The sequence below is a fragment of the Strigops habroptila genome, chromosome 2 (genome assembly GCF_004027225.2).
Source record: "Strigops habroptila isolate Jane chromosome 2, bStrHab1.2.pri, whole genome shotgun sequence".
NCBI lineage: Eukaryota > Metazoa > Chordata > Aves > Psittaciformes > Psittacidae > Strigops > Strigops habroptila.
In genome coordinates, this window is record NC_044278.2 from 60,801,354 (window position 1) to 60,818,814 (window position 17,461).

The 17,461-nt window shown below is 42.7% G+C and overlaps 1 protein-coding gene across 4 annotated transcripts in view; it reads right to left on the reverse strand.

Moving 5' to 3' along the window:
* ST6GAL2 (ST6 beta-galactoside alpha-2,6-sialyltransferase 2) overlaps positions 1 to 17,461 on the reverse strand; it is a 181,392-nt gene that overhangs the window by 27,171 nt on the left and 136,760 nt on the right. For 3 of the 4 annotated variants that reach the window (XM_030476718.1, XM_030476717.1, XM_030476716.1), the window contains exons 2-3: positions 4,429 to 5,431; positions 11 to 108 (exon numbers count right to left, since the gene is read on the reverse strand). In XM_030476718.1, the coding sequence (XP_030332578.1) occupies positions 11 to 108; positions 4,429 to 5,374 (1,044 nt within the window). In that variant the 5' untranslated portion in view covers positions 5,375 to 5,431. Of the gene's footprint in view, positions 1 to 10; positions 109 to 4,428; positions 5,432 to 6,588; positions 6,836 to 17,461 lie in introns of those variants that run through there. The other variant, XM_030476715.1, reaches the window with a different exon arrangement.

The following is a 17,461-nucleotide window of genomic DNA, read 5'->3' on the forward strand; positions in this document are numbered from 1 at the left end:
AAGATCTTACCTGAGAGTTAATGATCCGCATGGTGGTTTTATTTCCAACGTCTTTTTCATAGCCACGTGTTGGAGCAGAATTAAATCTTAGAACAGCATCATGAGAATCTAGGAGCATAAATGTGGGGGTATTTGTTTTCCTTGGTAATACAGAACAGTACGAAAATATAAAAGTATATAAAAATAAACCAAATTATCTAAACTAACATGAAACTTACACATTTCTCCTAATCTTGACGTTCTAAAGACGATAAACATTCTACTATGTGCAAAGAAAAATCTTGCATCTGCCGCGTATTAATAACATTCTTAAGATCCACAAAAAAAGAAAGTTAAGAATCATCTATTAATTTAGCTTGCAATACTTCAGTATTTCTCTTAATTGGACAAACTTAGTGTGGGAAGGTTATTAGTACACCCGGTACACACAATTTCTCACTACTTCTACTGCAAAATTTATAACAAATTACCCCATGCAAAAGCATGTTAATTGCAAGGATATCTAATTACACATTTGAATGAATACCAACACTTGTGTTTTAACTTAACTATAAGCTTGTGTTTTGCAGTATTTTGTAATACCTGAAAATCTCAGGTATTACCCCAAACCTATTAATCATACCATGTACTTATTCTCAAGGTCAGTATATGTCTTAAAGAGTCTCTGTAGGGAAGTCAGCCCACAAACCTGCTCACACACAGAAACTAAGGATCCGTTGGTAGCAAAGATCTAACAAAGCTCACCTGTCAAAGTTTCCCCATGAGCTGTTGACCTTGGAGTCATGCAGAATAGAAAGCAGCTACAGGTTAAGTATGGGTCAAGGATAGACACTATGTGCAAGCTTCAACTGGATAAAAGATAAACACCCTCCCAGTGCTTCTTTTAAGGGGATCTCGAAACCCAAGAGGTGTGAGAGAGAGTAAGATATTACATCCATTGCCCAGAAACACGCTGTCCGTGTCAATAGACCCCTATTTGGACTACTTTTATCCCTTCTATTGATGAAAGCAGAAAATATGATTCAAGCCACGTAATGCCTTAACCCATAGGTAGTTTATACAGCTGTTTCTCTCTAGTCACTTAAAATGCAGTTGTCTGTAGCTAAAAAAATGGTGCAGGCAGAAGTTTCCAAAGATAACCAACACGCCTCAATGGAGCTTGTGCCTGATTCTATCAAACTGGGCTCTTCCATCCTTTCACATCTTTACTCCACACTTGTACTCCAGACAAGAAAACATTGTGTGACTTGAAGCCATCATCCAGTCTCCGCCGTACTTGAACATTCTGTGTCTAAAAGTGATATTTTTGCCAAATGGCTACTGAGCCCAACTCCTCAGAAGCTAAGGAGTGGAGGTTTCTTCTATGTCTCTATGCAGGGACAACCCTAGCCTCAAGACCTTGCCTTCATCTGCCTAAATATAAGCAGCTTGAATGTGTAGGAGCTAGATGACATGAAGTCAATAGAAGCTGCAGGTACTCCACTTTTTTGGAGAAGAGAAACAAAGATCCTTTATACTTGAAAACTGCTTATGAATTTAAGAACATACATCTGGACCTGCATTTAATAACTTTTTAATAATCTGCTGATTGAGAACGGGGAATTGGGTTGGGAAATGGGAATGATATGGTTCACAACTTAACTGAGAGACAGTGTGCTGCATTTCCAACATTCCCCATGCTGGATTTTCATATCAAGACCAAAAACCTTTCCTTCACCATCAAATATATAACCAGGACACAGCTTAACACTGATAATAGCTGGGTTTTAGTCAACTGATTTTAATCTTACTGGAGATAACCATTTTAAAGATACAAAAAGTTTGTGGTTTGATCACAGATCCCTGTTACTTCTCAATGATGTCAAAATAACTGGGTCTCACAGTAAATAGCATGATCACGATGGGAATGTCTGCTGTACTTGCACAGTATTTCTATATGTAGTTTTATTCAAAAAACAATCAGGGGGTGGGAGGGATGAGGGCAAGAGGCAGAACACAAATGACATTTATGCCTGCATTTCAAATATGAACACAGAAGAGGGAGCTAAAGGCCTATGAAGAGAAAGGTCCTGCACTGCTTTCTTGCCCCTTTTTTTCTTTCAGGAGGATAAACAGTAAAAGCTCTTTGCCTGCAGCAACTTCATCAACCAAGGCTGTACAGCCCATGGCCCCAAAATCAGAACTTGTCCATGGGGTGCTTTTTCCCACTCCCTAATGATGCTGACTGAGGACACAGAGGTGCTCAGCACGAATGCCGGGCTGACTTCATAGAGCAGCACCACTCCAGAGAGCTGCCCATGGTGCCTCCAAACTGGCAGGTCTGCTTGGACTTCCAACTAAGACGTGGTAGCCCTGATGCCAGCTCTGGGAAAGGACAGTCTTCTACTGCTGTGCATGCACAGGGAAAGAGCATCCTGTACAGTCTGGTCCTTCTCTTTCTGGTCACTCACTTTTTCAAGGACTAGAGGGGAGGTGGAAATGCATGGCCAAGAACTCAGCTGTAACACACACTCTGCAGGGAAGTATAACTTCTTCCCCATGGGAATCATGATATGAACAGATGGTGGAGCTTCCATTTTCCATTTTAAGTGGAAAACACTGGCATGATATCTCCTGTATATTAGCACTTCCCAGGAGCCACACTGACCACTAAGACCCATAGGTTGGCACCAGGCCCCTCTGGGATGAGTGTAAGCAGTCAGTTGCCCTGCCACAGTTCTGAGCCAGATTCTTTCCTCAGTCACAAGTACCTGCCCATGGCCTGGAAGACACTTTTAGAAAAAAACCTTCTGTGACTCGTGCTGCCCTACACACTTTACTCTGCAACAGGTAGGAGGAGATCTGAAATGTCTGTGTAAGCCTTACCAAAGAGGATCTCCTCCTCCCTTTAGGTGCATCAGATGACAATTTCCCAATTAAACCAAAAGCTCTTCCTCCCAGAATGACATAAGCTTTCTGTGCCCAGACCGTTCACAAGAAAATGGGTACACACAGGAGCATACGGGCCCCAGGTACCATGTCAAGCACTGAAGTCCACACCTGGCCTGCACCTGAGTGTGCAAATATGTCATGATGCATGCTGTAATATGTAATGTGCTATAGATTCTCCAGTACAGCACTAATTCATACTGGTGTAAAACTGATGTACTGAGGAACACTAACAGATTTCCAGTCAAGGATAACACACTGGAGATGGGAGGAACTGTTAAGTTTTTTCACCCCAAAGATTTCTAAATCAGTGGGGCTTCATGTGAAACTGGGAGTTGCCCTGGTGTGATTTTAGCTGCAGGCCAGCTGGACACCCATGCTGTGCTGGAAGCCTATTAGAGTAGTTTGATAATGATAGCCGCTCTAATATATCCCAGGAATTTAAAAAAAACCCACCTGTGTCGAAGAGGTGGTAACAGTGCAATGAAGCAAGTATTGGGATGTGAAGTCCAGGAAGATCTGAGGATTAATAAGTGAACATCAAAAGGTTTTTAAAGAGAGCCTGAAGGAGGTAACTCTTGCTCCAGAAGCAAGTTTGAGACATACATTTCATCCTTCTTTCAGCGCTCTTAGGATACTGCACGTGTACTACCAAAATGAAGAACTACTGAGATGGTAACATGAGTAGTAGCATTCATTTTCAAAAATAAAAAAAAAAAAAACCAAAAACCAAGATTAGTTTTATGGCTCTACAATCCTTTTCTAAATAACTACCACAAAAATGCCACCTTAAGTGGGGCATTCTGTGAGATGCCGACATGTCAGCACACCCGTAACCTCACTGACTACACTGTAGCAATGGAAAAACAATGGGCGGAGATATTGAACTCATTTAAAATCACTCTTGGAAAAGAGGTCAGGGGATCTCAGTGCATGAAGTTACTCAAGAGCCTGGATTCTCTATGTCTGTGAACTCTAAGAGTCCTTCATCTTGCATGAGTTCTTCATCTCATGCAGGAGATGAAGAGGATGCTCTACTGCTTCTTGGCACGGAGACAAAGTTCAGTCTGGGATAGCAATACAAGAAGCAGTTTTTCTGTGAGCCACAAGAAAATACACAGGTATGAAACAGCTTTGCAGAATAAAACCTGAACATGGCTCTAATCTGCTGAAGAAGTAAATGCATGTTGCAGCAAAATGTCAAATATGGCAGATCTGATGAAACCAGTGCCTCCTTTATACTAGAAGCTGTAATATGATACGAAGGCATCATTGTTTTCTTTAAATCAAATTATGATTCCAGGCTTGATTTTCTTTTCACTTGTATTGTCCTGGAAGCGAACAGCTTCACTGAATTCCATAAGCTCACATTCATGTAATGCTAAGAGAGAACAACCAGACTTTACAGCCCTATGCTTGAGCAGAATGAACCTTTTGAAAGACAAACATAAACACATACATGTACATATATATGCACATGAGCAGATGCATTTCACCCACCTATTTCATCCCCCAGAGAGGAGTTCAGTATGGCACCAGCAGACATAACCACTGCACAGCTCCCAAAGCCATGTGTATACAATTTGCCCAGTGGAATTTGGGGAACGTGCTTTTCCCATCCAAGAGTGGAGAAGGGAGCCTCCTTGCCATCTATTGTTCTCACATTCACCCTTTCTTTTAGCTCACAGAATAGCTGGTCTCCTGTCAACTTGGAGTTTCGTTTCCCCTTGAACCGCACCCCATGCTTATTGGTGCTCAAATAATCTTTCATCGCCTTCTGCAGTCGAGGGTTTAGCATCTTGGAAGAGACATCCCCTTTCCAAAGCTTGTAAAGAAAGGATTTCGACATTGTGGAATATAGCCCATCCCAGTCATCAGATTCATCAAGTATCTGGCTTCTCCTGTGCTTTGCGCTCCTTCTCCTCATTCTTCTCTGATGGCTCCAGTTGTCCTGTAAAATATTTACTTTTGGATTATCCTCATCTGCTGAGATGAATTTTGCTATGTCTTGAAGGTGGTTGTGTGACCGGGGCTGACCAGCAGCAAATAAATAATCGTCATTCACTTGGTAGAAAGCACTTTTTGATTTTCTTCCTATCTGGGATGGAAAAAACTCATCTTCATTTCTAAAGGCATCTTCCAAATCAGTCCATTTCTTAATACTTCCAGTCCCAGATTTAAATGTACCTAAGAGATCTTCATTAAGAAGTACCTCATTCCCATTGATGGTTTCTGAGAACGATGGATCGTGAATGGCTCCCATGATGACTCTCTGCTTGCCTTGAAGGGGCAGAAGCCTCTTAGTTTCAATGTAAGCAAAGGAACTCGGAACTGGTTCAGCAGTGTTGCTATCTGTAAAATAGATGAATATCACCAGAAAAAGCAGACCCCATGCAAAGATCCCAAACAGCATGAGTTGTTTCCATTGCTTCAAGTTAGGTTTCATGGCAATGCCTTTACCAGCTCCTCTATGCCTTGAAGTATTGGTGAAAGAAAATGAAACCTGGAAAAAACATCAAATATTAATCAAAAATGGTTCTAAAAAGAGATACAATACAGAAATATTTCAGCAGGCTTTGATAGAAGGTGCAGAATTAATATTCAAGCTGTAGCATGGAGGATTCAGAAACAGACACAAACTCCAGAGCCTGCAGACACTGTACGAGTGACATGCTTTGGCTGTAACCACACCGTGACAGCTGCTAGCTACAAAAGAAGCTGGTGGCCAGTTTCTACAGTAACACTGAATCCTGCCTTCGGGGAGATCATGTGCCTGCCTGCTTCTGCTATATCAAGCATAGTATTAACAGAGCAAAAGCAAAACTCATGCCTGGCTGCATGCACAGTGGGGGCAATATTAGCTGTCTTCTCTTTCGCCATTGAGAATCCTTATGCAGTGGGACTGTGAGCAAGCCTGTCCCCAAAAGGACCAGGCAAGGAGCACAAACTCTCAGCCAGCCAGCCCTCCTCTGCCCACAGCCTTGAAAGGATGGTCCTCTGTGGATATTATTAAGGGGAGTAGGGAAGAGCATCACACCAGCAGGTCAGAGGGGAACCTTTTCCTCAGCTGGTATGAACTGGCACAGTGTCAGTGGACTACATCGTTTGCTGCCCCAGCATCAGACCCAAAGAAGAGAGACTGTTGTACCTCTGCTATGGATGCTGCATGCACACTGAGGTGGAATGAAGGACGTCTGCACATCAAGGCGTGAGGGGTCTGTATTGTCCAAAATGGGGGATACATGGCACAACTAACTAAATACATGTCCTTAGGGTGATGATTGATAGAGATTTACATAAAGGGCGTGGGTAGGGGACGTCAGACCGAGACTTGGAAATCTGTACTCCATTAATACCTAGGGGGTTTGGACAGCTTGTGCATTAGTAGAGGGAGGCATGGTCCAAAATGAAATAAAGTCTGACTGAGGCGGCTGTGTTCCAGGGAAAATACACTAGCACATTGCTGGACCATCATGTACACTGTGTCCTTACATGAACTCACTTCTTTAACCAACTGGTATGGGCAAAGCTGGCTGAAGAAAGTCTGGCCATCCCCTATCATGAGCCTTATCATTCACCTCCTTGTACCATAGTCATCATCAGCCTCTGTTGCTACACTGCAGTGTAAATCAGTGTACTACCTAGTGACAGATCACTTACCTGATCTGGATTAAAAATAAGCCTCTTCTGGAGTTTTCTTTCTAACCACATTTGTTTCAATGACCACTTAATCGTGGGACATAAGAGCCTCTTATACCAGCCAGCTGTGATCAGAAAAAGGAACCAGGAGCAAGGACAGGCCTGGATTTCATTAACAGCCTGCGCCTCAGGAGCCACCATCTCATCACACTGCAGTCAAACAGCTTACACACCTCTGATCACACACTGCGTGATTATATCTGACCATCAGGAGGGACCAAAACCACAGTCACCATATGCTATCACCTTTCTGCAAGCTGCTAAAGTACATCAAAGCTGAGTCCAAAGTTTAGGCTGAAGCTGTAACTAAGCCTGTGTTTTCACATTGAAAGAAAACCAACAATAACACTGGCATAAGGCATTCTCCACTCCATCCCTCATTTCTGCACCGTGCCTCCACCACTGCCAACACCCCTGTGTTATGGGGCTGGAATATTACAAACTGAACCAGTAAACTGATACAGCAGGGGGTTAGGGTGGGGAAATGTATGTTCAAGGCATTGTCTGGTTTATTGGTTTAGGTTTTTTTAAACTGGGCAAGCCCCTTATCCACTTCAGTGTGGTGACACATCCAGTTGTTTCAGCACAAACAAGGAGATTGCCTACCACAATGCAGAGGCGAGAACAAACCGCAGGTGGTATTAGCAAGGATACTTCAGGCTAGCATTTCTGCTGACCTCCTGGGAATCTGAGGCCACAGCATTACATTTCCAAACACTATTTTAACGATCTAGACAAAGCCTGGAATTTTGGCACTCAAGACAGTGTCCACAGAAAGGATTCATAATGTCACACTTGGGTGACCAAATCTCATTGCAAACACATTCATTTCTAACACACTGAAGAAAAATAAATAAATAATCATGAATGCGATAACCCTGTGCTCCACACAGGTTTGGCCTGGCCGGCACAAACAACATGGAAAAAAGCTATTACTTCAACTGACCCATTTTCTACTTGCACTCTGCTGCTGCAAGATTGCTCTCTGCAGCACCTCAACTTCCAATTCCCCCCCTACTTCCAGTTTCGAACCACTGCAAGCAATGTCCTGTGGGAGTCAACTTACAGTATATGAGTGTTGTGCAACTTTGGTCTGCCCTGAAGTTATTGCAACCTGCCCACTCATCAGTGTTCAGATGGTTTGCATTTTTAAATCTGCATTCTTTGCCCGTCTGAACTGCTTTCATCCCTTTTTATCATTTTCCCTGCTGTGTTTCCCCAGCACTTTTCAACACGTGGCTTCCAAACCACTGTGTAAGTTAGTCTTTGCTCAGTCAGATGTTTCTCCTGCTGAATATACACTTCTTACAGGATCCGAAAAGGAAGCATCTTGCAGAATCTTTTTAACAGACAACCTCACAGGAAGTCAAAGCTACAAAGGAAGAGGTCACTACTATTTTCCACTGAGTCACGTAACAAGTCCAAACACAATTTAAACATAATCCATAACAAAATCTCATGTTTTCCTCAATTTTTTCCAAGTTTTGTTGGAAAAACAAAATCTTATAACCAGAAGTTGATAAGAAATAGAAAGAGGTTAGCCTTAATTCAGGTGCGAGACTACGAAAGTTTCTATTCAGGTTACAATCTGAAAAAGGAATCAGTGGCATTATTAATTATTTTTAAATTAAAGCGAATGATTTTTTTCCCCCTTAACACCTACAAGATCATAAAACCACACTCATCTTGGATGGTCTGCACATATGAGCATGCACATAATTACCTTCTTCATGCAGCAAAAAATTATGTGTGTAAAACAAGAAAAAAAAACCCAGCATATAACAGTGTATTTGCCAAGACTGCAAGCAGAAGGAGAGGCACCAGTGAGAATAAATCCGAAAACTTTACACATTAACTACTGCAGAAGCTTATCTACAATCCCTTGTTGCAAGTGGGGCCTCAAAAAGGATACTCAAATCTCTTGAAGACCGGAGCTATGCAGGCAAATCTCTGTGCTGCTTTAATGTTTTTTGCTCACAAGAAAAGCCTTGTCCTCCAGCAGTACAGCTGAGCTGGAAGCAAATTCAAGGTCATTACTGTATTAGTTGCAAGAGGACCCCTACAACCTCCCAAGATCTTGAAGGCTGTGCATGGAAAGCTGCACTAAGCCCAGAGAACTATCAATTTATCTTATCTCCCTCTACACTAAACATCCAGCCCTCTCCCCCTCAGCCCCTGCAGCTTCTCACACCTCAGGGTCCCCAGCTTTGGGAATGTCTGGGAAGAGAGGGCAGCCCCTCCGCACACTCCCCAGTCCCTCGGTGGCTGCTGCCTGGAGAATATCCCTCAGTACCACCTGGAGATGGATATGCTTGGGCTCATGCCCTGTATTGCTGGAGGCAGCACATCTCAATTGTGAAGAGAAAACCATTTGTGTAGGAAACTAGAAATGATGATCATAATGAATTACACTGGCTAAATAAAAACAGGCGGTTTCATGGATGTAATTACTGAAGTCCACTGGATGCTTCACGAGGAAACTTCCATCTCTCCCCTCTATGCTCATCATACAGCTTTCAAGCTGTTAAAGCAATTCTACACAAATATTAAAATTATCATTAATGTTGCTCATTGTCTCCAACCTCACCACCCCTGCTGTAATAATCCTCTCTATTTACGAACAATGAGACAGCTGGAGTTGCAGCTCCTGCTAAGGAGGACCAGAGGAGTGAGTTCATACCTGGGGAAAACACTCAGGACTTAACCCAACCCAGCTTCCTCTTCAGCAGGACTAATAAACCTGTCTGCCCCAGAGGCTGAAGATCTCATTTTCCTACATATCCCCTTCCTGCTGGGCTCTTTCAACCATTAACTGATTTAAGCTCCAGCTACCATATGGAGAGGGGCTTTCTTCTTACCTAGCCTGGTTGTTTGCATGAAAGCCATGGAAAACACGAGGCAAGGCACAAATCAGTGAAAGGGGTAGAAAGGAGAGACTTGCTCATTTGCTTAATAGAAGTACTAGCAGCAGCTATAAAAAAGAAAGGCAAACCCCCACTTGTATCTTTGAAGCATGTAAGGAAATAAAGCCCATTCCCCAGTGGAAATTAAAGGCCTATCTTCCAAAAGTGGCACCCATTTATGGGAAATTTCATTTTGCTATGCTAAGATGCAAGAAATCAGCATGTTCCCCCTCCTCTTATATAGCCCATTGTGTTGCAACAAGAAGCACTTTAAATTTTTCTAAAGTAGGCCTCCTGACTATTTTTTAAATGAGAAGAGATGGATGAGGGAGATTTTTTTTTTTTTTTTTTTTATTCCTTTGAAACATTCCTTCCTTTCAACACTGTCTATTGTTAAAATTAATTTGTACAGACCCCGGCAGCTCAGAGGTCAGGATGGTTCAAGTTGATGTTCTAAGATGTGCACTGTTATGTTAAACAGGGTTTTTCTTGGCTGCAGCTTTGCAGCGGGAAGGTCACCTCGGGGTTATTTGGGGGAGCAAATGTTAGCTGTGGGCAACCGTTCCCAAAGGGCTGAGAACCAGACCAGGGTTTATTTGACAGAAAGCTTAGGCAGCCTGAGCAGATAGCAAATGCTCCTTTAGTTTACTTCGTCTCTTAGTCAGCTAATTCCAGGGTATTAAGAAACCTCTGGCAGAGGGCAAGACAGCTGGAGGCTGCATTTCCAGGGTGGGGAAACACTCTCATCCTCTCATGTGGGAAGTGCCAAATTGGTTTTAGCATTATCACATCATTTCTGCGGTGCAAGCCATACAGTAGGCAGCAACAGACAGGCAAGCCTGTGGGGAGTGGTGACTGCCAAAAGATGTATATTAGTCTGTTGATGGCCTGGGTACTTGTCTTATTGGCTGTGATTAGGCCTCCCAATTAATGAATCTCTTTTGGACAACTTCCTTGTTAGTCCCAATAAATCTAGCTCCTTCCTTCAACATTATTTTCAGAGGATTCAGGCTGCATTCAGTGTTATTTATGGCAACATAAGAAAATGTATTCTGAAACAAAGAAGAAACAGCCACACAACTCAGAAGTAGGATTTTTTTTTTAATTTTCTTTTTTCAGTATTGCTCAATGCCTTTTTAACCTATATTTAGTTATCTTCTTAGGGAAAATTCCTTGGGAGGTAGGCAAATGATCGTATTGCTAACCTGAATCACGCGTTAAATGTGAGCCAAGTGTCCCAAGCCAGGGCATTTGGAAAGCAGAGTCTCAGGTTCTTGTTTGCTTCTAGGGATGCAGGCAGGCAGTGTGCCTGTTCTCAGGTCCTCTGATAAAACCTAGGAATTCAAGTTCGCGGGGGGGGGGGGGGGAGGAGAAGTGGCGCTTTTTTATTATTTTACTAATGACCCATTTCCAGGAGCTCAGGCTGTAAGAAAATTACCAAATATAGTGAGACTTGCAGTAAAACTCACTCAAGCTGGCAACCCGGCAGCTGGAGAAATGCTCAGTGGGGCTTCTGCCAAAGAACGTGTCCTAGATTATTCTGTAAGAGCATGGGGGCTTAGATGCATCAATCTCCGGGTTTTAGTGGGAGGTTAAAGCTATCTTCTAGGCATCTGATACCCACTCGCCACGCTCCATCATCAAGTTTAAGCTGCCTGGCACTCAAACCAGCTATTACTTTCCCACAGCCCACAGTGCCGCCTGCACAGCCCAGGGACCACATACAGGTTACGTGAGTGTGGGCTGACAGGAGGGAAGTAAAAATAGCCATACCAGCTCTTAGCCATCACATTCAGACTTTCCCACTGCCAATGGAAATGTTCTGCAGAGCATCAAGGGCCAGGGAAAACCTGGCTTTCCAGTGACTGCACCTCTCTGGTCAAGCTCCACCTACCCAACCTGTAGCATCTTTCCTCACAAGCCATGATAGTGGCTCTCGCTCTGATACAGACCAAGATTCAACACTCTGGCTAGAATTTCCTCCCAAATTCCAGGTTAGGGGAGACCATGCAACCCCTTTGTTATTTACAGACTGGTTGTGAGCCAGCCACAGTCTTGTTATTATAACTGAGGGTTTCTGTAGAAATGTACTACATATCACTGTATGTGAAATTCAAAGCAACTTCAGTGTAAATCACTTCCAGGCTCTTCAATCAAAACTACAAAGGGGCAGAAGCGTAACATAGTTGTGCTGAAAATAAGCAATTTTCACAACATAAATCAGCCCTGACAGCCTCTCAAGGAGCCCTGCACATAGCCACATACTACCTTCGCTCAGTCTTACCTACTTCTGACCCCTTTTTTTCTGTCATTTCTTCTTGTCATACTTTTGCTGTGTCCTGGCCCTGTTCACAGTGAGATGCAAAGGTTCAAAGCTTGCTTCAAGTTCCAGCAAATGTCAGCAGTGCTTGGTTCCACCAGGCGACATGGATGCAGAAACCACCACTTTGGACATAGTTCCTCACACACAGTAAAGAAGCAGCTAAGGGATCTTTTCCGTCCTTGCAGAACTACCAGCCAGCTGTTTTGGACAGGTTTTGGTCACATTTCAGCTGCCACAGCACTGTCTCTTGATACAAGCACCAGGAAAAAAACCCCATAAACTCCTATCTGCATTAGTATGAAACCACTGCAAATATTTGAAGACAGTGCAAGTCACTTTTGCAAAGTGAAATTCAGTATGCCACTGGATAATTATGGAGCGATCCAGCTTTGTACAAACACCATCCTGCCTAACTACACTCTTACACCTCAGTAGTTCCTCCACACAGGTAAAGCCTCGTGGATCAGCTTATGGAGTGTTTTTTTCTGTGCTACCTCCACACATCTCTGCTCCCCATCATAAACTGCAGGTTGTAGAGGAACTGCAGTTGTTCTCAGGGGACCTGATCAGCATTAAGGTCCTTGGAAGCCAAATGCCGTGCATTTGCATGAGGCATGCAGGCTGAAACAGCAAGCTGGCTGGAGATAAAAGCCAGGTGTGGAAACAAGGCGATCAGACTGATGGCCATCACTTACTTGTTTATTCTCCGTTCATACATAACCACCTTATTAACGTACTTACTTTTATTGCTGAGGTGAGGTCAACAAGGAGGATGCAAGTAAGCTGACACAGGGAGGAAGAAGCAAGGAATGGGGGAGGCTAGGAAGAGGCTGGGACACTGGGTCAGGCAGGAAGGAAACCCAGCTGCAGAGCAGCACAGAGAGCAGGAAGGCAGGGGTGAGCGGCAGAGAGGACAAAGAGAAACTATGCCCGCAGCACTAGTGAAAGAGCAAAACACTACCTGCCAGAGGCAGGGACAACTCACCACTGATGGGTTGAGAACTAGAAGCTAACTTCCTCCCGCTAGGAACGATCACATCCTTCCCTCTGGGTAAGCACTGTGTAAGCCTTGCTGCTGCTGAGGTCTCTGACCCAGAGCATGCTACCTTATTTCTCCCAAGCAACTGATAGGGAAAATGCCACCATGCTCCTGCAACAGTCGGGAGGTCTGGGTGACCAGCCCGACCCATGCTGTGTCTTCTCCCCTTATTCTGAGCAGCCCTTCCCAGGTCAATGTGTGGCTTCCTGCCATCCCTGTGCATGGGAAAGGGAACCCTGGGGCACCAACTGAGCTCCTTGCAGGTGGAGCATGGCCCTTGCTCCCCTCCCACCCCATTCATCAGGGTACCCTTGGACTGAGCTTTGCAATGGATTAGCACCCAATCCATTGCACATATTCTCTTCCCCTCTTCTACCCTGTGCATGTCTCTTGACACCCATGCAGAGATGCTCCGATCTACAGGCATGGCTGGTGCCCAAGGACCATAGTGCTCATCTTCAGCACAGCCTGGCTTTCTGTGGGTCTGATCCATCCCTGCCCACAGAATAAGGTTTTAATCCCTTTCCCCCTGCAAAGGCACAGTTCAGGAGCAGCCCATGCCTATGTTCTGATGTCATGTGTAACTGAACATGATGGCAGAAATCTCTTAATGCCCCGGAACAAGACAGAGAGGCACAGGCAAATAGATAGTCTACCCAGTGTCTAATAAAGCGTAAGGGGGAAAAAAAAATCCAGTCAACATACATAAGTGTATTTGGTTCCCCCCTCTTTTTAAGGGACAGCTTTTGATACCATACTTGCAAAAACACATAATTCAAAAAAGGAAGGAAGTGCTTTGAGGGTTTTTTATTTAAAGCTTGACAGGATAAACGAATCACAGTCTCATTAAATCACACAAATCTCAGGCTGCACACAAGACTAAACCACGAGAAATAGGACGTTACAAATCTTCATGCAGTTCTACACTTCCAGCACAACAGCTCATTTTATTTCTGCTCTTGGCAAGGTTAGAATAAAAGGCTTCTTTTCTTTGCTCCATAAATGTTTTTAGATGCTATATTACTTGAACTTAACACAGCAGTAATTGCACTGAAAAAGGGCAATCTGAATTGCTTCCTGAAAGAAGGAAACGTTTATACTAACACGCGCATGAACAGAGGGCACAGTTACAAAAGGTCTGTTTCAATCCTATCACAAAAAAACTTGACCAAATTCACAAAGTCCTCCAGGCAGAAATGGTTGGAGAATTTTGATTTTCCACTCTAAAGCAACAATGTTTCTGAGATATACTGATTATCCATATCACAATACAGCAGTAAATTTTCTATCCACGGAGTATGTTTATACTGCATGTTCCAATAAAGCAAGTCCTATAGGCAGCGTGGTTTGCTTTGCTGTTTATTACTAACTTTCTTATTAGACTGTAGTTTGTCTTTTTACATTTGTTCCAGAAAGGAAGCAAGCCCTTGTTTTAAAACTCTAAAAAAAGAACAAGAGTAAATAAATCGTTCCCTATTTCTCAGCTCTCAGTGCCAATTCCTATTTGTTTATGTTAGCAACATGATTGTAAGAGAGCATTTAGAAAATTACCATTGTTAATGTCTCATTTCTATATACTGATACATACATACAAAAAACATGCCTTCTATAGGCTTATTCGCTCTACGCTAAAAGCTTGAATGAAAATTTCACCCTGGAAGATGGCCTGCCAAACTGAAGGATGCAGTCAGTTTAGCCCTTGTTACATTACAAATACAACCCACAAGTGAGGTTTCCTGGACTGGAACAATTTTTTCTCCCTTTTTTGTACATTTTAATACTTAACATGACTATGCTGATGATAAGCCAACCTACACTAGCTAGGATGTTTTGTTTGGCTTCATAAAGCAAAATAAAGTGGTATTACTATTTAAGTTCTTTTTTTTCTTTCTTTCCTCCATTATGGCACTGTTTTATGCATAGCTCAGGGCAATGTTAGTTTAAACTATGACTAGATCAACAGAAATCTCTTCTGTGGGGGATACAGCTGTTCGTAACCTGACACGAACCACTGGAACCTGAATCCTCCCTGTCTAGAAATTTTGCAGAGAAACAGGATTTCTAACTACCATCATGAAATCAGTATGAGGAATAGGGACGATTAAATCAAGGTTGTTGGTTGGATTCTTCATAGCCTTCCCCTTCGTTAGTGCTCATGTGCAGTGCACACAAGTCTTGTCTCCCAGCACTTGCCAATCACTCCCTACAAGTACAAATAACTTTACAAGGTGAAAAATAGCAGAAAAAAACAATCAGGATCTCCGAAAGTTCTGACGCCATTTAAACGGTGAGAAACTGAGGTAATTGAGAGGCAAGATAGAGCTGGGTAGTTTGCAAGATTATTTGCATTAGTTGTTTTTGTCATAAAAAATAACAGAAAGTAATTCTGAGCCCATCCTCACTGGATACAACCATGGTATTACCATTTGATGCTAATTTTCACCATCATAAAAGGCAATGAAATCTAAAACCTCATATTCTGAGATCTTTAGGCCACTACAGATGAATCTGTGAAAGAGTAAATGCTTTTCTTACCAAGAAACTTGGCAGAGGTTGTTGACATGCCTTTACAGAGGAAAGTCTCCATTTAAATACCATCTTTGAAGGCTGAAGCTAATCAGCGTACATGTAATATATTTCCTTCCTTAAGTTTTTCAACAAGTGGGATTCTCAACATTTTCATTAAAATATTTATTAGTATTTCAAATGCTGGCTATGTCTTTTTTTGGTTTGGTTTTTTTTTTGGTTTTCAGCCAACAGACAGGCCTTCAAAATTATCACTGATTACATTAAAAAAGCCTTCCTCCTATGACTGCCTTTAAGTAGACAAGACATGCAACCGCCCTGCCTATCTTTTGCATGGTCTGCTTAGGAAATGCAGATGCATCTGCTTAGAAGATGCAGATGAAGTGCATTCTCTTGCCCGGCACAGAGGATAGCCATCCTCTCAGTAAGATGTCAGACATGTCCGAAACTCTCCTCCCTCTCTTCTCCTCCCTTGCTGAACACTGGCAACTCAGCACCCGTGGGAACAGACACTCTCCCAGCTGTGGCAGGGAGTAGCTGGGGTCTGTCCATGCTCCCCTAGCATACCTGCCAGCTTGCTTTCCAAAGAACCTTCTTCTGAGACACTGCTTGCTTCCCTTCAGGTTTGTGGCCTTCCCAGAAAACAGTGAGTTTTCCCTCACCATGGCACCATCTGCCATTTAGGAAGGCTACTGGCAACACTCAAGCCAACCATTTGGAGACAAAAAAGTTTGTGAGGATGGAGACTTTTTATGCGTTTTTGCCCCTTGCCTAGTATAATACAGCTCCAATCCACGTCTGCAGCTTTTCAGTGCTGAAGGAGGAGGGCAAGTAATAAAGGGAAGCCAATTCACTGCCCTAAATCAATCAGAAGAAGGTTTTCTCTGCCAACATAAAAAGAGACTGTTCTGAAAAAGAAATCTTTGTTTTAACATAGATGATTCCTTAGCAACACCCAATCCATGTCAAACCTATTCTGTTGACGGGGTTTAGTCCTGCTTCAATCCTGTTCAGACCCTAAACAAATGAAAAAAATAATAAAAAACCCAAACCAGTTAGTCTGATCTAAACACTAATGCTTAACATTTCTAACATTTTCATGATTCTTGCTCTTATATTCTGATTTGCATCGGCAAATCTAGTCAGCATATGTTAGCAGAGATGTCATACTAACAGTTAAATTGCTATAGCAGGTATAGGGTATACTGTACATACACAGGATGACTACAAGCAAAGCAAAATTTTCCTACTTTCATCAGCTTGTTTTTTTTTAACTGTTAGAGAAAAAACACATTGAAGTTCATTCCAAATATGGGTGTAAAAATGCAAAAAGATATACCAGCAGCAATCATAAACAATGCCAAGCAGTGATAAGACTCCTGTTTTGGTGTTCACCTGCATTCAAACTACTTCAAACTTCTCAGGTTCTTCAGTATCTGTGCAAAACATTCTGTTGTTCCTGCTCTGCTGTGGTAAAAGAGTAAAATTCTTGTGAATTCATATTTGGACATGAGGAGGTATAGCAAAGTGCTGGTAATCCACACTCACTGATAGAAAACCTACAGAGTTCTCAGTTTCACTAAACCCAGCTTGGTGAATTGATTCAACAAAATTTACCAATTCAATAATGCAGAAGGAACTCTATATAGGAATAGTGTATTTCCTTAATTCATTGTAACCTGTATTTTATTTTAAGGCATTGCACAATTTCGTAGTACTTCTAGTAACTATAGTGAATTGCATTATATGAAAACCCCAAATATGAAATCTGACATTACCTCTAACAGACCCTGGAGAGTCGTGAGAGGCACTAGGTTATTTCCAGAGAGGAACGGCACAGCTCAGTGTGTTCCTATTATCCCGCTCCTGCGCTGACAGAAAGCTACAGCAGAATCCCATAGCATCTCACAATCCTGAAGTGACATTTAAGCAGAGGAATGCAAAGCGGTAAATTGGTCTACTTACAAATCACATTTATTCAAACGTATCTCATACCTCGCATTTTGCTTGTCCACATGAAGAATGGGGTGGGTTTTTTACTTC